Here is a 25441-nt window from a genome sequence, read left to right on the forward strand (position 1 = left end):
CAACTTTTTCAAACAACCCCCAAATAAATTATTTCCACCCTTCTAAAATCCTTCAAAAAATATTATTTTTCCGCATCTAATTATTTATAATAAACAAAAATAAACTACAAAACCAGAAAAAAAATGCTAACTTCACCATGAAAGTGGGAAGGCTGATTGGTTCAAAACTACTGTACCTAATATTGGTGGGGGATGATGGGGCGGTCCCAGGGCGTGGTAACCGGGAAATGACCTGCACAGAGGGTGACCTTCACGCCTTAGTCTTCACCGAGACGTTACAGAGTACGGTCGGAAGCTTATACACGTCAAATATCTCTTCATCTTCCGCGACTTGAAACAAATTTCTTTCTCTCTTCTCAACAAAAAACGAATTGAGAAAATAATTTCAACTCTTTAAAAAAAAAAGAAAAAGTGCAACAAAAACGTAAACGTGATTTTACTACTTTTACCTTAAAACAAAAGTAGGGGTGTCAGTGTATCGTCAAGTGGGAGGAGTTTTTTTTCTCTGGACAAGTGAAAAACAATAGTTATTATTCCAATGATGATGCACACTATGAGTGAGCATGCGGGGGGAGCTGGAGGTCTGGGGGTCCTACCATTTGATGGAATGGGACTCTATGAACAGCCACGGCCAAGGTTTGTCTTCAAGATGCCCCGCGTTGTTCCCGATCAAAAAGCCAAATTCGAGAGTGATGAACTTTTCCGGAGATTGGGTCGCGAAAGCGAGGTGAGTTTATTTCGTAAATTTTCTCTTTTGTGTTGTACTTAATTCTACTTTATCATTACTTTATCATACTTTATCATACTTTATCATAACTTTATTATTATTTATTCACTGCTTCTGTTTTTCTATTGTAAATATCAAATTTTTTCTATTTTTAATTATTTTGATCAAATTGAGACAAAAAATTAATCAAAACGTTGCTTCGCAACACTTTTAATTCGTTTTTTGTCTCAATTTGATATCCGCAGAAAAACTCTGTTGTTACTATTGTTAAAGTTCCTTGGCGTGTGTCAGAAACTTTGTTTTGATTTTTCCTATTGTGAGAACCATCAATTCCTTGACTAATTTTCCATTTATTCTATCTCTAAAGTTTTGATATTATATTCAAGCCAGACTTTTTATTTTCCATACAGAAAATTTACTCATTTTTCTGAAATTACCAAAATTATTAATTAATAATTATCCTTAATTATTGCTTGATATTTAACCCCTTGGCGATTAAGTACTTACAAAATTAATCAAACTAAACTTTGGGCCCAAATTGGAGCAAAATAAAAAAAGAATTCACTTCCAAAGGAATTGAAGATTTCTCTAAAATTTTTTGTTTATATTTTCTTTAATAGAAACCTAATTTATATAGTAAATTTCCTAAATACTTGGTTTAAATAAAAATTCTTTTCAATACAAATAAAAAATAATAAATATTATTTGACACAAATAAAATAAAACAAGTAAAATTAAAACGAATAAAAATTTGAAACAGAAAAAATAAAAAAAAAAACAAATAAAAAGTTTTGTAGATTCTGAGTCAAATGTATCTTTTATTTTGGGTGTATTTAAATAACCAATATTAATTGTTATTATGAATGGTTTAATTTAATATTCTTATTAATTATTTATCATTAATTAGTTAATTTACACAAATTAATACACTGAAAGAAGGATTTTTTTGACTCAATTAACCGATTGATTGTCCATTAGTAAATAAATATTTAAATGAATCAAATAATTTTTATTTAAAACAAATAAACTGTATTTGAACTAATGATTTCAGTACTTGAAGCAAATGCCATTTAATCAACTATAATTAATTAACCATAATCAACTATAATCAATCAAATTTATTTGATACAAATATATATATTTATTTATTTACCCAGAGAAATATTTTATTTAGAGCAAATAAAATGTATGTAAAGCACATAAAATCTATTCAGGCCTCGGATATTATGACTTTTTCGACTTTTCTTCCACAATATTGCAATAATTTTTAGTATAAAAATGCAACTTATTTCGATTTTTATATAGTGTGAAAAATAACTAATAGACAAATCTTCAAAAATTATTTTTTAATATTTTTTCTAATTGAATTTTCAAAATTTAAAATTAAAACGAGTTTCAATAATTGAAATAATCTTTAATTTGATTGAAAATAATTGATTTTTTTTAAATTAACAATTTTGAAAATAATTGATTTCTCAAAAATTTTAATGGAAAATCTTCAAGTGTACATTTAAAAATGGAAATTAATGAAAATTATCTTCTAAAAATTATATTAAAATATATTTGAAAAAAATAATTCTTAGAATTTTTGCATTCTATTTTTTTAAAATTCAATTATTTATTCAATATTTTCAAATACAAATTTCCAAAAATTCAAATACATACAAAAAATAATAGCATTAAAATTTTTTACAATTATTTTTAACACTTTAACAACATAACAATCATTTTCGAAATTTTTAATCAAAATTCTTCGAAAAATTAGTTTTTTTTAAATTATACAAAAATTTTTATAAGAAATTCAATTCTTTTCGAAACATTACATTTACAATTAATTACATTTAAATTTACTTTTTTAGATTTATTTAAATTTTAGAGAAATCACGTTTATATTAAAAAATAAAATTATTCAAAAATTTAATTATTTCTTTAATAGAATTTACCAAATTTCAATTGTATATAATTAGAAAACTATTATTTTTTATGAATTTATTTGTAAAATATTTCAAAAAAATTAATTTTAAGAATTTCTTTATTATAATTTTGTCGAAAATTAATTAATAACTTAAAAAACATGGACAATTACAATTATTACAAAAAAACTGAATTTTTGTATTTAAATAATTGAATTTTCTAAGAATTTTCGGAAAATTATTAAAAATAAATGATTTCGAGAAAAAGTTTGAATAAAAATTGAAGAAAATAATTGAATTTTAAGACAATTACAGTCTTAATTTTTAGAAGTTATTAAATTTCAGAAGGTTTTAAATAGAAATTTTTAAAATAAAACGATAGATAAATAAACGACTTTTTCGACTTTTTTTCTACTTTAAATCGACTAAAGCGACATTTTTTGCGCCTTATAGTTGATCCGAGGCCTGTCTATTTAAAGCGAATAAAATTTATTTAAAGCAAATAAATAATTCAAGTCCCTGAATTTATTTGAATCGAATTTTTTTCACTCTAACTCTAAAATTCAAGAGTTAGAAATCCACGAAATCAATTTTGATCAATTTTATCCCCATTTTCATTTATCTAAATAATAATAACTATCACAAAAAAATTTTCGCCTAAAACAGCCATAAGTTTCTCTGGAACAGCGAAAGTCTTAAATGATTCAACCGAAAATTTCGCTAATACAATAAAATTTTCAGCTGTTCCAGGTAAAAACCTTTTTTCCGTGAGTGTCAAAAATTAATTTCCGATATTTACTGCCAAAAGTCAACTTCCGACAATAAATAAAAACTTAATCATCATTAATTACAAATTAGCTTCCTCATTACCATTATAACAAGCATTAAAAGTGTTAATCGTCGAGAGATGTGAAATAAATCTTAACCCAAAACTTCTGTATAACTTGAAGAGAGAGAGAGGACCTCACACTGGCAGATTTGTATAAAATATCCCTCCCCCAAAATAGATTACTTGAAACCTTTGCGGTTTTGAAAATCTGGTGTTTCATAGGATTACGAATATGGTCATCAAATATTCATTGTAGTGGTTGACTTTCCAACCGCAAAGATTACTAGCCAACAAAAGATTCATTTTTCCCTAGGTAAGAGAAAATCTCCTCCCCTGGATAATATACACAGAGGGATAATGATAAAATTCCAGTGAGATTATTATCTTTGCGAATGAACAGTTATAAACCGTCGTCAAAAGCTGCCTGCTTGAGTCTTGAACAGGTGTAGGCATTACCCCATAAGAATTTTAAATGACAAACTTCTCTTATAAATCATTTTCTTATTTTTCAATGCGACTTATTCGCTGTAGAGAAATTGAGAAAGAGAATAAGAATAAGAATTTGACATTCGAAACGAAAAATGCTAATTTCTTTTATTTTACTTTTAACTTTTTGAAACATATTTCAAAACTGTTGGCAGTATTTACCCCAACGAGTACTGTAAAAAATAAGTCTTACTTTTAGCCCACTCTTGACTACACATTTTTCTTGAAAGTATCAAATTGATACTAAATTGAATCAAATTGACAATAAAACTTTCTATCAATTTTAGTTTTTCTTTATCCACATTTCTGGTATTCGTTGCAATTTGATACTTTTAAGTTAACAGTGATAAGTTCAGAGTTGAACCACTTTTGAATGAATTTTCGAGGCTAAACCCTCGAAAGTGTGATTTTAAGTCATAAAATTAACTCAATTTCGTTTTGAACTCAAAAATAGGTTTAAATACAAACTTTTCACAAATTCAATCTTGTACATTAAATCTCGATCTCCTTTGGATATAAAATCATACTTTCAAGGCTAAAATTAAGTCAAAAATACCTCAAACCCAAACGATCCTACTCAAAAGCGACCTGAAAGTAAAATTTATTTTTTACCAGTAAAGAAAACAATATTCAAAATTTATTCTCTCACCCAAATTTTCGAATTTTCATGTCCATTTTTTCCACCAAAGAAATTGTCCAAAAAAATTGCTTCCCTTCGAAATCAAAGAAAAAATTTCATTTTTAAATTCACTTCGTAATGGAACAACAACTCTTTCCACAAGAACACAAGAGAGTTCGGATTATAATAAAATTCCCCGTTGGGGGTAACCGCAGAAAACAAGTGAAGGGATTATCTTCTCCATCGGAAGCCAAAGAGAAATTCATTTCCAATTTTCAAAAACAGCCGACCTAACTTAACCCTTTTTAATGATTCCAAGAATTCATAAATACATTTGTACTGCCTTTAATTTACAAGAGTCGTTTTCAATTTTCTAAACACAATTAAAAAATAATTTTGATTTTTATACCAAATAAGAAAATCAAAATATAGTTTTAAGAAAATTTTAAATAAAAAAAAATACTTGGAATATAGTTTTCAATAAATAAAATTATTTGACTGTAAATGTATAATAGTTATATTATTACTATAAACGTATAATAATTGTTACTATACGTGATTTTCGACTATAATAGTATAATTTTTTAATTTTTTTCCATTTTCAGGTGAAATACACTGGTTATCGAGACAGGCCTCTAGAAGAAAGACAAGTCCGTTTTCAAAGTGGATGTCGAGAAGGACACACAGAAATCGCATTTGCAGCGACTGGCACGAATTTACAGCTCGTATTTGGTGTCGCTTCCGGAAACTACGGGGGCGATCCACGAGAGTGCGATTTCGACAAAGAACATGGCAAGGTACTTGAAAATTTTCATTTTAATTATAATAAAAAAATTTAAATAATATTACTACATAATTATAATTATAATAAATTATAATAATAAAAAAAAATTAACGCCCAGGGGAATAGACACCCAGAAAGTTATTGACACTCAAAATTTTATCAAAACAAAATATAATTTATTTCAGTTAACTAAATAATTAATTATTTAATTAACACCCAGGGAAAATTGACACCCAGAGTTTTATCTAAACAAAATATAATTTACTAGAGTTAAGTGAAAGTAATATTTGTTTTAAATAACAAATTTTGTTTAAAATTATTAAATTTAAAAATAAATTTTTCTTTGAACCAAAAAAAATTTATTCGAATCAAACAAAGATTTTAGTAAACCTAGAGTCAAATAACTTTTTTATCAGTGTATTTTTTAATCAAATAATCTATTTTGTCGAGTAGATCCAAATTTTAGGTTATATTAAATAATTTGTTCAACCCAAATAAATATTTAGTTACTTTAAATAAATATTTGGTTGAGATTAATAAATTTTTTCGCTCTAACAATTTCTAGTATTAAATAAATATTTACTTGAATCGAATAATTTTTATTTCAATCAAATAAATTGTTTTAAATAAACCTTTGTTCGAATAAATTTTCTCCTCCAAAAGAAGAACTAACTTTCTAATCCTAAGAAGTAAACGAATTTTAGGTTATATTTGTGTTAAACTTTTCTTAATTAAAAGTTCATTATTAATTATGTAAATTTTAAACCAGTTTTTATTGACAATTTTGGATGTAATACAAACTTGAACATCAAAATATAATTTCTAATAGCAAATGATTCTTTTTCTGCGAATTTTTACTCCAAAAATTATAAACCTTCTAAATTCAATTAATTATAAAAAATTTAAAACGCAACTCTTCCAAAATTCAATGAACAATTTAAGTTTTACAATAATTTTAAAAATTTACAAATTCAATTAACAATTTAACTTTTACAAATATTTTTAAAAATTGACAAATTCAATTAACAATTTAAGTTTCACAATAATTTTAAAAATTTGCAAATTCAATAAACAATTTAAGTTTTACGATAATTTTAAAAATTTATTTGATGCAAAAAAAAGTCTAGTTGGCTCTGAGTAAAAGATATCTTTTCCCTGGGTGTAAGGCTGGGTGTCCAGTACCCAGTAACAATTTCCTATTTAAATAATAAGGAGTCATTGAAGTTTTTCACTATAAAATTGACCCGAGTACTCAGTTTTTTAAGGATATTAAATTGAGACAAAAAACGAATCAAAAATGTTGCGAAGCAACGTTTTGATTTCTTTTTTTGTCTCAATTTGATATCCTTAAAAAATTGTAGATAACACCCAGCCTTATACACTCGTCCTTAGTTAAATAAATACAAACAAACAAAAAATGAAGAAAAAACAAACTTAAAAATAAAAATAATTTGAAAAATAAAATTAAATCTCTTTAAATTATTTTTTTTAAACTTAAAATTAAATCTTCAATCTAGTCTTCAATTCGTAAGAAATAATCGATACTAAAAGCCCAAACGATTCATGTATAAACAGCACACTTCATTCTCGAGCCTGAATTTTTTTCGTTTCCGTTTCCAATGTTATATTTTTCAAGAAGGGATGAAATTGGAATAATTGCCTTGTGTATGGGAGCGTTGCAAATTAGAAATCGTTTTGACCCAAAAAGGGCCAAACTTCCAATTGTATGTTATATTGAAAAACTGCTGCGCGTTTCTGTATTCCGTACAGTATATAATAATATTGCGTGCCATTTTTCGACACGACGACAAACTCGTAAATATCCACCTTCCACCCGAACAAAATGACCGTTTCGTGCTGGATCATTGAGATGTCAATTTCTTGACCGTCCTTTAACGTCCTGTTTGCTTTACTGTGTCTCTTTTTCCGGTCCTTTACGATTTTCACCGCAGGGGGTTGCTCCACTATACACTGGTCCCCAAAAATCTGGGACGTGTTTCTCTCTATTTTCCTCTATCTCTCTCTTGACACAAATTGTAAAACGAACACCCCCAACAATTTTCAGATTATTTCATGGAAAGTCAGACTTTTGTCAAAGAAAAAAAAAATTGTACCGGTCTGATACTATTGGTACATAAATCTTTACACAAATTAGAGAAGATCAAAGCTAACGTTTAGAATTTCTAGAATTTTTTGTGTATTTTCGAAAATTTGTTCAAAAAGTAGATAGAAAACAGTAGTTTCATTGCGAGCGGAAAATGCATCCACTAAATGTTTCTTTCCTTATCCTGTTCAGAAATTTTTAAAATTCAATTATTTATACAAAATTTCGAACGCAACTCTTCCAAAATTCAAATATTTTTTTAATTTTTAAGTAAAAATTTTCACTAAATAATTTAAAAGAAATTCAGTTCAATTATTGTCAATATTTTTTTTTACAAGAATTATAATTTTACAATAATTTTAAACTGAAAAACTGAAAATTCAATTATTTATCAAAATTGCGAACGCAACTTTTCCAAAATCCAATTATTCTTTGAATTTTTAAGTAAAATTGTTTGCTAAATAATTTAAAAGAAATTCAATTCATTTATTGTCAACATTTTTTTGCACAAGAATTTAAATTTTACAATAATTTTAAATACAAAACCTTAAATTCAATTAATAAAAAATTTTAAACGTAAATCTTTCAAAATTGAATTATTCTCTGAATTTTTAAGTAAAATTTTTTGCTAAATAATTTAAAACAAATTCAATTCAATTATCGTCAATATTTTTTCCACAAGAATTAAAATTTTATTAAATTAAATTATATTAAAATTCTAAGATAATTTTAAATTCAAAACCTTATAAAATTCAATTATTTATAAAAACTTTCAAACGCAACTCTTCGAAAATTCAATTAATTTTTGAATCTTTAGGTAAAATTGTTCGCTAAATAATTTAAAAAAAAATTCAATTCAATTATTGTCAATATTTTTTCCACAAGAATTAAAATTTTACAAAAATTTTAAATTGAAAACCTAAAAATTCAATTATTTATCAAAATTGCGGACGAAATTCAATTTATTTTTTTAATTTTTAAATAAATTTGTTCGCTCAACAATTTAAAAGAAATTCAATTTAATTATTGGCAATATTTTTTCCACAACAATTAAATTTTTACAACAATTTTAAATTCAAAACCTTCTAAAATTCAATTTTTTACAAAAATTTCAAACGCAACTCTTCCAAAATCTAATTATTCTTTGAATTTTAAAGTACAAATTTTTGCAAAATAATAAAAGAAATTCCCTTTTAATATTTTCAATATTTTTCCAGAAGAATTAAAATTTTACAATAATTTTAAATTGAAAACCTAAAAATTCAATTATTTATCAAAATTGCGAACGCAACTCTTCCAAAATTCAATTATTTTTTGAATTTTCAAGTAAAATTTTTTGCTAAATAATTTGAAGAAATTCAGTTGAATTATTGTCAATATTTTTCCCACGAGAATTAAAATTTTACAATAATTTTATATAAAAACCTTCTAAATTCAATTATTTATAAAAAATTTCAATCGCAACTCTTCCAAAATTCAATTATTTTTTGAATTTTTAAGTCATATTTTATTCTTAACAGTTTAAAAGAAATTCACTTCAATTATTTTCAATATTGTTTACACAAAGAATCAGTTTTACATCAATTTTTAATTGAAAACCTAAAAATTAAATTTTTTACCAAAATTGCAAACGCAACGCTTGCAAAATTTAAATATTTTTTGAAATTTTAAGTAAAATTATTCTCTAAATAATGTATATAAGAAATTTATACTTTCCCTGACTTTTTTTTATTAATTCCCTGATTTCCCTGACCTGTGAACAACGCTGATAATAACATTTATGGCAAACTCGACAATTCAATTTATTAAAATAAAATTTTTCCCCAAGTGCCAAAATTTAAAAACGCAAATAGCTATTTTGACCATCAAAGTCTTTTAAGACCATAATCCAAAATAAACGTTAAAAAAAATATTAAAACTTCTTTGACATGGAATCCAATTAAAATTCACCCTTTGCAATTGTAAGCCCTTACCCTATTCAAAAAATGCAATACCGAATAAAGTTTATCGACTTTCTCTCTAAAAGACTTGCGCGCGCTTGCGCTAAAAAAGGGTGACGCCTCGACGCCAGAACGCCATTGTGATCGATAGGGCGTCGTGTGTCGCCATTGCTCCCGAAAATTCGCGTTTCAACAAATCTCAAATATTCATCAAAAGAATTCTATTTCTCCCCTTACCCCTCTAAAAATACACATCACAAAATAATTCCCATTTTTCAAAATAAAACCCAAAAAAAGAAAAAAACCAAAAGAAACAATTTTCATTTACTTCAGTTTTTAATTCCCTAATTTTTATTTATTCACATTTTTTCTGCAGATATCAAATTGAGACAAAAAACGAATCAAAAGTGTAGCCTTGCAACACTTTTAATTTATTTTTTTTTTGTCTCAATTTGATACCCTCAGAAAAACAGAGTTTCCAAAAATCAATGAGAAGAATTTATCACTGAATTTTCCAACAGGAAGTGCTAATGGGAGTTTTATTTGACAATCGATGTCAAAATGAATATGTTAAGGGAGATTTTAAAAATAGAAAGAGAGCGAGAGAAAAAGAGATTCATGTAGAAGCAATTAGGAGTAATTAGCGTTTTCGAAATAGAGATGAAATCTTTTAAATCTCAAAATACCAGATGTCAAATGCACAAGGGATCGTAAATCAGTATAGCGTTTCGTTGATTCACTTTTTCGACCCGCAGGATGTGTTGCCACCATTTAAATGATTTGCAGGAGTTTTCGACTTTAAAGGACCCGCCGGCTCAGCTATAAAGCTCAAAAAATCGTGCTTCATTCTCAATCTCAAAGCTTTAGTTCTGATATTAATGTACAAATGAATGTAAACTTGTCACAGGTACCGAAAATCCCCTCATTTATTCTCTTTCAAATAAATTGTCTTTTTATTGACAATTTTCTTTTTTTTCTCCTTACACATTTCTTCTACAACTATTGATAAAAAAAATCTAAACTTTTTTTTTTGAAATAATGCTTTTTCTTTGAAAAGCGAGTAAGAATAAAAATTTAGAAAAGCAACAAAAAAGTTGATTTAAACTTTTGAACGTTCAAATGAACGAAATTCATCTGTTATTTAAATTCAAATTTTATTTTGACAATTATATACGTTAAGTATTAAAAAATAGTCTATAGACACAAAATACTTCATTTAATAAATTTTTTATTTAGAAATATTTAAGTTTTTCATTTTTAATGCAAAAAAATTTTTCGAAAATATATCGAATAAAACTGCACTCCGAACGTAGTAAATTTTACTCCGATAAAAGTAAAAGACTTGGAGCCTACTAAACTTTTTGTTTGCTTAAAAAAAATGTATTTGTATCGAATAAAATTTGTATTTAAAATAAATAAATAATTTAGTATAGGTTTTGAGACAAACATACTTTTATTTAATTCAAAAAAAATTGAAAATGAAAACTAAATTGTTTCTCTGGGTATTCAATTAAATGCTCAATATTGTCTCAAATAATTCACTACTCTCTAAATTTAAATTATTAAAAAATATTTATTAATAGGTATTAGTGAATGACTTTTTGCTTTTGAATTAGTAAATGTTCTTAATAAATTAGTAGAATTTACTATTTATTAGTAAAAATGTTTTTTAATTTTAATTAGTGACTGACTTTTTGCTTTTGAATTAGTAAATGTTATTAATAAATTAGTAGAATTTACTGTTTATTAATAAAAATGTTTTTTAATTTAAATTAATGACTGACAGTTTGCTTTTGAATTAGTCAATTTTACTAATAAATAGTAACTTCTACTAATTTTTAGTAGTATTAGAATTAGTAAATTTTAATAGTAAATTACTATTTATTAGTCAAAGTTACTAATTCAAAAGCAAAAAGTTAGTCACTAATACGAATTAGTAAAAATGTTTATAAATTCGAATTAGTCTCACTGACAAATTTAGAGTGTAACTTTTATTTACAAAAATTATTTATTAAATTTAAATATTTATTTACTTGATTCAATGAAATAAAATTATTGTGTCGAATAATCATTTATATTAAAAACCAAATATTTTGACGAAAATATAAAAAATATAATAATAATTATTATTTTGTAGAGTAAAAAAAATATAATTATTATTATAATATAATGCAAAAAAAAACATAAAACGTAAAAGTCTGAGACCCTTAAAATTCTGTCTCCCACTAAAATTTCGAAGCAAATATATTTCCCTGGCAGTAGAGAACAAATCTAGTTCTAAAATCAAAAAAAGACCGATAATATGAACACGCGTATCCCGCGGATATCGTTTTTTGTTTTAAACGACAATAAAGTGGAGGAGTAGAGAAAGAAAAGCGAAGGAATAAGGCCGACGACACGTGCGCTATATTGTCATTGAGTCCTGCAGAGAGCAATTATTGCGCAAGATACGCACGCATGATAAAAGGGACCCCTATCAGCCGTACATTCATTAATATACAAGTCGTAATTACAACGCAGGTACTCAAAAATAAGAAATAAAAGAATAAAAGAAAATATGATAAATTCTGTTCTCAAAATAGAGGAAAAAAATAAAATTAGTTTCAAATTATTTTTATTCCAAACTTAAAGCTCTAAATTTAAATTATTAGTTGAAAATAACTAATTTAATTATTCTATACCATTAAATTAGTAGTTAATCACTGTTTAAATTAGTAATATTTTTACTAAAATAGTTATTATTAACAGCATGTGATTGTTACAGAATTCAATGTTAATTTTTTCGACCACTTTTCTCTTAAAATATTAAATAAATTAAGCTAGTTTTTTGTGAATAACTCTAAAATATCATAAAGAAGGGCAGTGATGTGAAAAAGTTTTAATATTTTTAAAATTATTTATTAAAAAATAACTTTAAAATTATCAGTTCTCAAAATCACTTTTAATCAATTTCTCGTCTTTTCCGATTTCAAAGTATTTTTTTATAATTTATTTTAGAATTATTAAAACTTTTCACATCACTGCTCTTCTTTATTATATTTTAGAGTTATTTACAAAAAACTAGCTTAATTTATTTAATATTTTAAGAGAAAAGTGGTCGAAAAAATTAACATTGATTTCTGTAACAGTCACATGCTGTTAAATAATTTTTATTAGTTCACTTTTATATAATTTTTTTTTATAAATTCACTTTTAGTTAAATGTGAAGATAACTTAATTCGGTTATAGTCAAAATGTGCCTAATATTTTCTTAGATATTTATTTATTAATAATTAGTTGCCTGCCTGCTTTCTACTAATCAGATATTTTCCATTAATTAGCAATTGTCTACTTATAGTTAATCAAATTTTACTATTTTCTTAATTATTTATTTGCTAATAAAATTAGTCATTTTTTACTTATATTTAGTTAATTTGACTACTTTCTTCGTTAATTATTTTTTGACCAGTAGATATTTTCTACTAATAATTAATCAAATTTGACTATTATTTTAGTTATTTATTTACTTATAATTATTCATTTGCCTACTGATTTTTAGTTTTTTTCACTAATAATTATACAAAATTAACCATTTTCTTAGTTATTTATTAACTAAACAGTAGTTATTCTCTACAAAAAATTATAGTCAAATTTAACTAATTTCATGGTTAGTTATTTACTTATAATTAGTTATTTTCTACTAATAATAAGTTATTTTCTACTAAAATTAGTTATTTTCTAATTTTTCAGTAAAAAAATGACTAAAAATTAGTACAAAATTCTTCTTCTTTTTTTTAATAATCCAAATTAGAAAAAGTTAAGCCACTAATAATTCATATTAGTATTAATATTCACCAATTTTTATTACGATTTTACTATTTTGTTTAGTAGTCCAAAATTTTGTTTCTAATCTTTTAGTGAGAGATGACTGAAAATTAGTAAAAATCTTCAGGTTATATTTTTTACTAATCTAAATTAGTAAAAATGAAGTCAATAAGAATTCAATTTAACAAAAATATTCACCAATTTTTAGTATAGAATATTCTCTATAAATTTTAATTAGTAAATTTTTTTTACTAATTTGAATTAGTGACTGACATTTATCTTTTGAGTTAGTAAATTTAACTAATAAATAGTAATATTTCTACTAATTTATCAATAAAGCTTACTAATTAAAAAGCAAAAAGTCAGTCACGAATTCAAAGTAGTAAATATTTTTATTAATTCAAATTTATAGAGAGTTACTATTTCGTTTAGTTCTAATTTTTTTTACTAAAATTTTAATGAAAAATGACAAAAAATCAGTAAAAAAAAATTCGTACTCTATATTTTTTTGGGTGTAAGTTTCAATAATTTCCCATGTAAGAATATTACGCGAAAGAATATTAGAAAACGAATACTATAAAATGAAAAAAATTCAAGTACTAATTTTTGTTTCTAATTATTACTAATTAGTACTAATTTCTTTATTGCCCTCTATATTTTTAATAGTAAAATTGTTTACTAATTTGAATTAGTAACTGACTTTTTACTTTCAATATAGTAAATTTGACTAATAAATACTAAGTTCTACTAATTTATTAGCAAATTTTACTAATTCGAAAGCAAAAATTCAGGTACTAATTCAAATTACTAAACATTTTTACTAACTAAAATTTGGAGAGTGAAGCGAATCTTCGTGTTTCAAGAGAATAATCCAGAAAGACAATACAAAAATATCAAAAGACAAAATTTCCTCTCAATAAGCAATTATTTGATTCGATACACAAAGTTGCAACTAAAGAACATCCAATTTCAAAACAAAGTTTAAATTTTCGTCTCAAAGGGAAGTTGCGAGCAGACAGTCTGAAATTAGCGGTCGTTTAATGTCTGTTCTAAATCATTGTTCGTATGCCGAGAGGATCTTCATCTCTATATACTATTTTTTCCCTTCTCTCTTTCTCTCTCTGTCTCTGTTAATTTCTATCCCATCGCAGATTCTTTTTTTCTTCCTCTCCTCAAAGAGTATGTTTCTTTCTCTCCTACGTAAATATATATACGAGAGACACTCTCGCGGGAGACTTTGAGTTTGAGAGGGCTATTTCTGTTCCTTTTACGGGACAGGTGAGGCTTTATCGGTTTTGGGTCGTACAAAAATGACTCTCACGCCATAAAACTCAGCCTTCCGTTGACTAAACGGTATTTTAGCCGCGTCTAATATGTGAAAACCATGATTTTATCGCGCCAGGTCTCATTCCAATTTTCAGATTTAGATTCAATCTTTTACGATATTGGGATACTCTTTATCTCCTCTTTAAAAAAAAAAAAATGCTTTACGGACCTACGATCAATAGAGACGTAAATCTGCCGGAAATTCTATTCAGTATGATGTAATGAATGTTTTTTTCGTTTTTTTTCATTCTATTCAAAAAGTATAATTTTTGTATTTTATTTATTTTATTATTTTTTTCCCTTTCTGTTACTTACAATCACTTGTTTATTTTTCTTTCTATTTTCCGCTGAATTTTATTGTTTTTTAATTTTTATAATACACTATTTTTACTTATTTTCATTTTAAAAAATATTCTGTTTTGAAAAAATGATTTCATGAAAATAATTTATTTTTAAAAAAAGATTTAAAAATAATTTTCAACTACTAATTTTAATGCAAAAATGACCACTATTTTGATTTGTAATTAAAAAGAGCGGAGAATATTTTTGTTATTTCAGCTGTTTTATTTTCACTTCGTTTTAGAGTTGCAACTTGTGTTAATAGGATTTGAATGAACGATTACCGTACGAAAGGTAAAATCAGCGTAAAGTGAATGTGCACAGTTGGTATTTTCTTTTCGCACTCTCTCGTGTTACATCTGAATATACACCTGTCAATCTTTAAATTATTGTCATTAAAAACAATTGCTCTTTCCTTAAGCTCCTTCTTTTTCATCTAACAATTTTTTTTTCACTTCAACATAAAAGCAAAATTTATTTACACTTAAATTAACTTTTCAACTAAATATTTCATTTAGAAAAACACTCCAATTTTAATAAAAATTCAAAAATGTTTAGCTATAAAAAATTAATTAAAACTACAAATTGTTAATATTAATAATTTTTCCTACATTTATTCTACACTGAAACAAAATTTATTTTCTTGAAATAATTTGTGTATTTTATTCAGTGTTATCACAAAAATTAAATAAATATTTAAATACATGTTCTTTTTTTATTTACTAAAGTGTTTCAAATTTCAATTTCAAACGTTTTGGAAATTTAATTATTTTTAAAAATTACACATGTAATTCTTCCAAAATATTCTATTTTTATTTTAACTAAACTTCTTCTCTAAATCAAAACAGTTTTTAAAAAAATTTGACAAAAAAAATTAATTCAATTTTAAAAGAATTGCGTTTACAATTTTCATAAGTAGATGAACTTCAAAAGATTTTGATTTAAAATTTTGTAAAATTTCAATTTTAAAAAAATTTAATTAGAAATTAAAAAAAACTTAGATTAAAAAAATTTTTGAAACTAAAATTTCTTTTGAAACTTTCAATACATTTTTAATTAAATTTATTTAAAGAATAAAATTATTTTCAAAAATTTTAATGGAATTCTTTGCGTAACAATTCAATTTTTTTCAAAATAATTTTTAAAAAATTCATCGCAGAAATCCAATTATGTTTAAAAATTTACAAAAAATCTCGTCAAAATTTCAATTATCTTTATAAATATTAACATTTTTCTCTAAAATTCAATTATTTTCAAAACTTTTAAATTTTTAATAAAATTTGTTGATAAAATTCTTTATGAAAATTCAAATTTAAATTCAATTTTATTAAAATTATTTTGAAAAAAATTGAAATGTTACACAAAGAATTTCATTAAAATTTCTAAAAATAATTTTATTCTTTAAACAAAACTTAATTAAAAATGCATTAAAAATAACACTTAAATTCTAATAAAAAAATGGTAGCAAAGATTATTAAAATAATTTAATTTCTTTGATAAATTTTAAATTGTTTAATAAAATATTTATTTTTATAGTTAAATAACTGAATATTCTCGTAGAATTTTCTGATAATTATTGATTTAAAAATGAATTTCAAATTAAAATCTTTGAAAATTTGAACTTTTCATACTTTTAATTAAGAATTCTATGGAATTAATTTTTCTCAATAAGTTTAATGGAATTTTTTTTAATTATTTGAAGTTTTTAATTTATAATAGGTATATTTAATTGAAGAATGTCAGGATAATTGAAATTTCAATTTTTAAAAATCTCTTTAATTACATATTTTGAAATTTTAATAATCTTTAAAAAATAATTCAAAAATAATAAATAAAAAGAATTTTTTTTTAAATTCAACTTCCTTTATTCCAAAAAAATAGTATTTTGTCGAAATATTTGGAAGAAATATAAAAAAAGTCCCTCTTTTTAAACAGTCGCAAAAATTCAAAAAGTCCTACCACCCGAGGAGTAAAAAATAAAAAAAAAACTTCTTCCTCTTTTTTGCTCGAGATATTTAGAAACGTAAATAATGGTTATTGTCAGAAAGAAAAGAAGAAGCAGATTCAATTAATTAATTACCTTGTTTCGAGCAACTTTTTAACTCTCCCTTAACAAATCCCTCTTTCTCTCTCTTTCTCTCCTTCTTTCTCCCTGTGTATAGATTTTAAAATTTCTCACGCGAGACAGTAAAAAAACAAACTCGTAAAGGCGTGACCCATTATCGTCATAATAAGCGACGATATTTAAACTGTAACGCGTTCCTGAACGTCAAGCCAAGTTAACCCTTTGGCTGCTTCATTTGCATTTGTCGAGAAAGAAGAGTGAGAGAGAGCGAGAGAGTGAAAAAAAACCTCCCGGCAGTAGTCTCGTTCCAAGCTTTTTAAAAATCGAAAGCAAAAAGGGTTATATAATGCAGAGAGGGAGTTTTGGTGCGTTATTAACGGTGAGATTTGACTCGCGAATGGGACCTTTTTGCCACAACTCTATACGATGACGACGAGTCGAAAACAAACGACGGCTATTTTTCGCTTTTGTTTCTAAGAGGCGTGTCCAAAGTGTCTTTTTTCTGGTAGGTCCAGTAGGAGAACAAAAGCGAGCGAAAGAGAGAAAAAGAGAGAACATTCGTCATCGGGACATTTAGCTCGCTTTTAGGACACCATAAGGTCAGCAAGGGGTCTCTCTCGCTTTTTTTTACATTCCTTATGTCATTCACGTTTTAGATTCTAAATTTTCTAGAGTATAGATTTAAAAAAAAAAAAAACGTGGTCCAGGCGCCGCAGTTTCTCCGATTTTCTAGCTTTACGAACTGTAACTTCCTGTCTTGCGTCACGTAAAGTCTTTATTTCACTTACAAAGCCTGTTTTTTTTTATTTTTCCCTAAGATATTAAATAGGAAAATCGGAAATCTATTTTCTAAAAATTAGAACATCTTTCTGCACTTAAAAAATTCTCGAAAAATAATTATTCACGTTTTCCTTGAATCAAGGAAATTTTAGAAACGATCCTATCAAAAGAAGCAAGGGAAATTTTATTGTTTCAAAGAATTGTATTTTTTTAAAAGCAACAAATAAAAACTATTTTCCTTAAGTCATAGAATCTTTTATTATAGATAATTTTTAAATAAACATTTTTTTTTTGTTTAGAAACTTGTCGGTTTTAATTTAAATCGTCGTTTTTCTAATGAAATCAAATTGAGACAAAAAACGAATCAAAACGTTGCTTCGCAACATTTTTGGTTAGTTTCTTGTCTCAATTTAATAACCTGAGGAAATCGGTAAATTAAAAAATTTTATTAATTTATTTCACTGAGAAAATAATATGCTTGAATCAAATATAGACTGAAAAATAAATTTATTTGATTCAAATAGTCGATTACTTGTCTATTATCAAATAAGATTTGATGAAATAAATTTTGAATCAAATAATTTTTATTTGAATCAATTAAATGGTAATTGCTTCAAATACTGAAATTAATAGTTCAAATTCTCAAAATTTTAATTAGTAAAAATGTTCACTAATTTAAATTATGTAGTTACTGTCTTTTTGCTTATGAATTAGTAAATTTTACTAATATAAATTAATAGCAATTACTATTTAGTAGTAAAATTTACCAATTTATTTATTTACTATATAAATATATTATAATAATTAATAATATGTTATTTACTATACTAAATAGTCAATGCTATTGATTCATTAGTAAAGTTTACTAATTCAAAGACAAATAGTCCTTCACTAATTCAAATTAGAAAAAATTTTTACTAATTAAAATTTAGAGAGAACAAAATTTATTTAATTTAAATAAAAATTGTATTTGATTCAAGTAAATATTTATTTGAAAATAGTAAAATTTACCTAAAAATTTAAATTCAAAAAAATTAATTTTATATTCAAAAAATTTGTTATTTAACTGTTAATTTTTAGAGTTTCAAAAAAGTGAAGTGTTCATAATTATAATTTAATTTCCAACCGTCCAGCTATTACTCATCAAGCAAAATAATCACAATCGCACAAAATATATTCAACAAAATTGTATGACTTATTGATTCCTTTCGTCTTTCTCTTCGAGATTTCCCCTCCCCGAAAACATCGATATCCCGTCGTTCAATTATAATCAGAAAAAAATCGCATTGTTCGCAAAAATTTCGTCACACGAGGCAGATGCAATTTTTCCTCAAAACGTAAAAAAACGTTTTAATGAGTCCCACACTCGTCATCATTACGAAACTGATAAAAATAATGTATTTCAAAATTTCCATTATTAAAATCTAAATTTTTACTCCCAATTTCAATGATAAATTTTTAATCTTAATTTTTTTGAAAACAAATAAAATAAATTTAAATAAAATTTTAGTTAACTGTATTTGTTTTATTTTTGTTATTTCAAGTCAATTATTTTAATTTACTTTTATATGAAAATAACTAAAAAAATTTGTAACTATTTCAATTAGTCAAGTGACTAATTTATTAGTAATTACTTATTTTGCAATTTTTTTTCTTTTGAATTAGTAAAACTTACTAATTCCAAAATGAAAACAATTTTTGCTTTTGAATTAGTGAATTTTACTAATAAATTAGTAGAAATTACTAAATCCAAAATAAAAACAATTTTTGCTTAAATTTTACTAATAAATTAGTAGAAATTACTATTTATTAGTAAAATTTACTTATTCCAGAACAAAAAATCAGTCACAAATTTAAATTAGTAAAAATTTTTACTACTTCAAATTTAAAGAGTATTTTACTAATTTCTAAAACAAAAACCCAGCCAAATTTTTACTAAAAATTAGTTATTTCCAACTAATTCAGAATTACAAAACACTAAAAAATTTAGTCTCATCTAAAAATTTTATTTTTATTTTTATTACCAACATTCATCTCCCATGGGTCACAAATGACCCAGAATTTTATTGAAAGCATAAGAACCAGAAATAGAAATATTCGAAAAAAATAAATATCAACGGAAAGCGCTTTCAAAAGGCTAAATTTGGGCATTTCGATAATTATCCATTTCGGAATTCCAAGGAACCATGCGGATAAATGTCAGGTTTCTCTATTTCGCAGAAGATTTCTCATTTCTATCTTTCCAGTTTCTGATTATTATTGTTTCCCCTGGTGATTCAATTTCTCCATAGAAATTCTTGACGAAATACGCACAATCAATTAAATTACAGTATTTAAATTTCTATTTTCATAAAATTCTTTTTATTTTTAATATAAACTTTACGAAGTTATAATTTTAAATTTAAAACTAAAAATTATATTTAATTCAAATAAACGATTACTTGTGTATTATCAAATAAATATTTACTTGAATCAAATAAATTTTATTTATCTCAAATAAATTCTTTCAAATAAATTTTTCCCCGACTGAACAAAAGTGAATGATTTATTTCAGTATTTTAAACAAATTCTATTTATTTGACATAAATAAAAATTACTGGACGTAAATAAAAATTACTGAACATAAATAAAAATTACTGAGCATAAATAAAAATTTCTGAACATAAAAAAAAGTTACTGGACAATGATAAAAATTAATAGACATAAATAAAAATTACTGAACATAAATAAAAATTACTGGACAATAATAAAAATTAATGGATATAAATAAAAGTTATTTAACACAAATAAATATTTATTTGATAATAAAAAAGTAATCGTATATTTGAATCAAATAAATTTTCACTTCGGTGCGAACTTTTCAAAAGAATAAAAATAGAAAGAAATTAATTTTTCATTTATGTTAATTTCCCGACCTTCAAAAAATATAAAATAATTAATGTTTTTCCTCATGAATTACAAAAAACCTGATTCTCATCTTTGGAATTCCCATTATTTTTCCCCTTGCCGTCGGGTCGGGTCGGTGCTTCAATCTGCAATCTTCTCTCGTCATTTCAATTCGGGTTTTGTTCTGTCGGCAGCCGAATACTTTTTCTCGTTTCTAGAAGGCGATTAAGGCGCAAATTGGATGGTTCAGAAAAGGCTTCTGGCATCAAAATAGTGGGAGGAAATTGCAACGTTTTACTCCTCTAAAACGATCGTGATTCAATCCGCCTTTAACGTTGCTCGGTAAATGAAAAAAAAAACGAAAAAAAAAATGCAGAGAAAAAAAAGTTTAAAAGAAAAACCGATAGTTGTGTAATATCTCTAAATTATCCTGGAAATTTCAATATAAAAATAATCACCAAACAACACGTAATTCTATCGTCTTGAGTGGAAAAAGAAACCTGTTTCTAAAATGATATTTCACATTCGAGCGAACACAATAGACAAATTAAATTTATTACTTCTCGCCATCTCTCTTTTTAAAATTAATCTTTCATTTTTTACTCTCAAAACAATAAAATATTTCCCATTGCATTCGCACATTTGCAATTTAATGTGCATATAATGTCAAAACGAAACGTATTTCATTGCGAAATTCAACATTAATTTTGCGGTCGCACATAATTTATGCATAGAATGGAGATTTTCATTAATAAATTAAAATTTTTTCCTAATTAAATATTTTCAAAACAATTTATAATCTCAATTTTCTACCAGGAAAGTTTTCTTTCGATTCAATAACTCTTTAAATTTGAATTAGGAAAACTGTTTACTTATTTGGCCTTTTTGCTTTCGAATTCGTAAATTTTACTAATAAATTAGTAGAAATTAATATATATATATGTATTAGTAATTTCTCCTAATTTATTTTCTAATTTTAAAAATTAATTTTTATTAAAAAATTTACTAATTTAAAAGCAAAAAGTCCAAACTAGTAAGCATTTTTAATTTTTTACTAATTCAAATTTAGAGATAAAAAAATCTGTTTAATTAAAAAAAAAGTTGTTTAAATCAAAAAAATTTTCTTCGTACAGAAAAATAAAAATTTATTTCTTTTATTCAGACAAAATTTCTTTGAAACAAAGAAACTACAAGTGTAAAATAAAAAATAAAAATTTATGAAAATTAGCTTCTAAAAATAATGTTAAAATATTTATGAAAAAAAGAAATTCAGACAACTTTTTTATTCTAATTTTTTAAAACTCAATTATTTTCAATATACTTTCAATTACATAAAATTATATTAAAATATTTTTCAGAAAATAATTCTAAAAATTTTTCGAATACAACAAAAGTTTTCTTTAAATTAAATAAGAATATTGTTACTATAACTTCTTCAAAAATTCTTTACATTTTTTCAATTCAATTATTGTTTTCTAGAATTTTTATTTAAAATTCTTCTTTAAATCAATTATGTTTAATAATTTTTGAAAAAGGTCTTTGAGAATTCTCAAATCTGTTTGTTTACAATTCAATTTTACAGAATTTCGATTAATCGCTAAATTCTTCAATATTAAATATATTTTAGAAAATAAAAACTTCAAATAATTTAAAAAAAAAAAAATTCAATGAAACTTTTTCAAAAAAATTAATTCCTCCGAATTGTAAGTTAAAAGTATGTAAAATTCAAATTTTCAAAGATTTTAATTTGAAACTTTTTCAAAATGCAATTTATTTCTATAAATTCACGCTATAATGCTTATCTAAAATTTAAACTGAAATTCATTTTTTAATAAATTTTTTTACAGGGATTCAATTATTTTCATAAATAATAAAACTTACCATTGAATTTCAATTATTTTTTATACAATTTATTCTTAAAAATTTTATTAAAATTCGTCAAAAGAATTTAATTATTTAAAAATTCAATGGTAAGTTTTATTATTTATGAAGAGAATTGAATTCTTGTAGAAAAAAAATTATTATTTATGAAAATAGTTTAATTATTGGGAAGAAATTTATAAAACATTTGTAAATAATTTAATTTCTTTGGAATTTTTATTATTTATGAAAATATGTAATTAAATGTATGTATAGAATTTTATTAAAATCTTTTTTTAATATTTGAATTCTTTTGGAAAATTTTATTAAAATAGTAGATTATAAAAATTATTAAATTGAGGATAATTTTTGAAAATAACAAAAATTTTGCCAAGAATTTTATTGAAATTTTTTTAAATAATTGAATTTTAAAGAAGAATTTTATTGAAATTTTTTTAAATAATTGAATTTTAAAGAAGAATTTTATTGAAATTTTTTTAAATAATTGAATTTTGGAGAAGAATTTTATTGAAATTTTTTAAAGTAATTGAATTTTGAAGAAAAATTTTGTTGAAATTTTTGAAAATAATTGAATTTTGGAGAAGAATTTTATTTAAATTTTTGAAAATAATTGAATTTTGGAGAAGAATTTTGTTGAAATTTTTGAAAATAATTGAATTTTGGAGAAGAATTTTATTTAAATTTTTGAAAATAATTGAATTTTGGAGAAGAATTTTGTTGAAATTTTTGAAAATAATTGAATTTTGGAGAAGAATTTTGTTGAAATTTTTTAAAATAATTGAATTTTGGAGAAGAATTTTGTTGAAATTTTTGAAAATAATTGAATTTTGTAGAAAAATTTTATTACTTATAAAGATGATTGAAATTTAAAAGAGAATTTTTTAAATTTTGGGACAATTTAGAATTGTCTTATGAATTCTCAAAATTTAATTTTTCCCAGTGCTTTTAATAAAAATCCCTGATTTTTCCTTGACCGATTTTACTTTCCCTGACTTGAGGCAACCCTGATTATAATATTATAATTATAATATTAATATTAAATATGTATAATAATAATAATATTAATAATAATAATAATATTTTTTTGCTTGCAGGTTCACTTGAAATCTCATCTAATAATGAACGGAGTCTGCGTCTTGTGGAGAGGCTGGCTAGACCTGGACCGTTTAGACGGCGTTGGATGTTTGGAATACGACGAGGAAAAAGCAAATGAGGAAGATGCACTACTTCGGGATCAACTTGAGCGTTACAATCAACGTCTTCGAGAATTTGAGGAGAAGCAAAGAACCTACAGAAGTGGTGGCGTTCAACCACCGCATCTAAATCATCATCACCATCATCACCATCATCATGGTCATCATGCACATCATGGAACCGGTGCAGCGACTGCTGGCGCAGTTGAACCTCATCTAACTCACAGACAGGATCCCGACATGGAGGTCAGACTTCGAGCCTACTGAACCTTCCACCAATAAATTCAATTATCATCATCATCATCGAATTTCAATTTGAATTTCTGTGTCACACACACAAAATTCCATCATCCAATGTTGTGTGACCATCAATATTATTCCGATTTTGAGTAACAGCGAAATTTTTACTCATCGGATTATATTTTACAACAAGCAATTTTACCAAAAAAAAAAAACAAAAAAAATTCTTTTCATAAAAGAGTTAATATATATAGACATCAATCTTTCCTCGCGAACCGCATAGGTTTCTCTATTAATATATCATCTTCCATGAAAATATTCTCATTTTCGATAAATTATTTTCTAGAAAAAAAATATATATTGTGATCGTTGTCAAAACGCGTGAAAATTGGTGCTTCTATATTGGTGACAAGTTCATTTTTTTAGGACAAACTTTTAAATTGAGGATCTGGAGATTACTTTCGAAATATTCTACGAATTTTCAACTTTCATTACATTGAGAAAACTATGTTTGAATCTAACTATCTTTGATCAACCAAAAAACTGTGTTCTTATTTAAACATAATTAAACATTACAATAAGTTCGATTCAATGCGAATTATGTTTGCAAACATAATTTGCAAACTATAATTTTTCTTGCAGAAAAAAAGGAAGAAGAATACAATTATTATTTATATTTACAAAATTTGCTTAATTCAAACATATTTTCTTGCTTATGGTTGTCTACTAACACAGTTTTCTCAGAGTTGTAATTTTGCATTCAAAAAAAGAAAAGTTCAATCGTAAAGAACTAAAAAATTACTTTACAATTAAATTTAATTATTAAAATTCCTTACAAATTTTAATCAAAATACCAACTTTGATTGAATGATAAGATTTTGATTAAAAAATAAATAAACGAAAGTAGTAAACAAAAATGTTTCGGAAATTCCAGTAAAATTTTAGTTTTCAAAAAACTCAAATTTTACTATTTTACTACTTTTATTATTAAAAAATTGAACAGTTTAAAAAAAAAGAGAAATGTTTACTTTGAAAAAAGAAGGAAAGAAAGTTTCTTTTTTCTTTGAAAAGACTTTTTCAAATTTGAAAATTCGAGGAGATTTGTCGAAAAATCGTCCAGATGGGGAAGAGAAAGAGAAACGAAATAAATATTTAAAATAAAGCGACAACAATGTTTTAAAGAGGGGTTCGTAGATTATTAAAAAAAATGAGCAAACGACGACGATTTATGATAAATAAAAAAAATTGTCAACCGGTAACGCGTGACCCTGTTAACAAGACTTCGGAGAATACTGATTTCGCCTTGTCATTAATGCGGCGAACAACCTATGAATCAGGCTTACTGCGAAAAAGAGTATCTCTCGCGTGAGTCATCTACGAGGTCAGTTTATTATTAATATTTTTTTTATTTAAGTTAATTTTAGTCATATTTTGTTATATATGTACATATTTGTAAAGAGTTTATCAATTAAATATAATTTCTTTCGTGATAAATATTTACTTGTCACGTTCTTTCAAATTTCCC

The 25441-nt window shown here is 24.5% G+C and overlaps 2 protein-coding genes across 2 annotated transcripts in view; one reads left to right on the forward strand and one right to left on the reverse strand.

Annotated features, from left to right (window-relative positions):
* The window catches only part of LOC122504343 (ATP-binding cassette sub-family G member 1-like), a 125001-nt gene that overhangs the window by 26757 nt on the left and 72803 nt on the right, over positions 1 to 25441 (reverse strand). The window lies entirely within an intron of this gene.
* On the forward strand, positions 258 to 25410 carry LOC122504346 (protein big brother-like). Its single transcript, XM_043615418.1, has 3 exons — positions 258 to 727; positions 5180 to 5371; positions 23578 to 25410. The coding sequence occupies exons 1-3, from the start codon at positions 539 to 541 to the stop codon at positions 23941 to 23943; spliced, it is 747 nt and encodes a 248-aa protein (XP_043471353.1). The 5' UTR covers positions 258 to 538; the 3' UTR covers positions 23944 to 25410.

This window comes from Leptopilina heterotoma, unplaced genomic scaffold, assembly GCF_015476425.1.
Source record: "Leptopilina heterotoma isolate Lh14 unplaced genomic scaffold, ASM1547642v1 Lhet_292, whole genome shotgun sequence".
Lineage (NCBI taxonomy): Eukaryota > Metazoa > Arthropoda > Insecta > Hymenoptera > Figitidae > Leptopilina > Leptopilina heterotoma.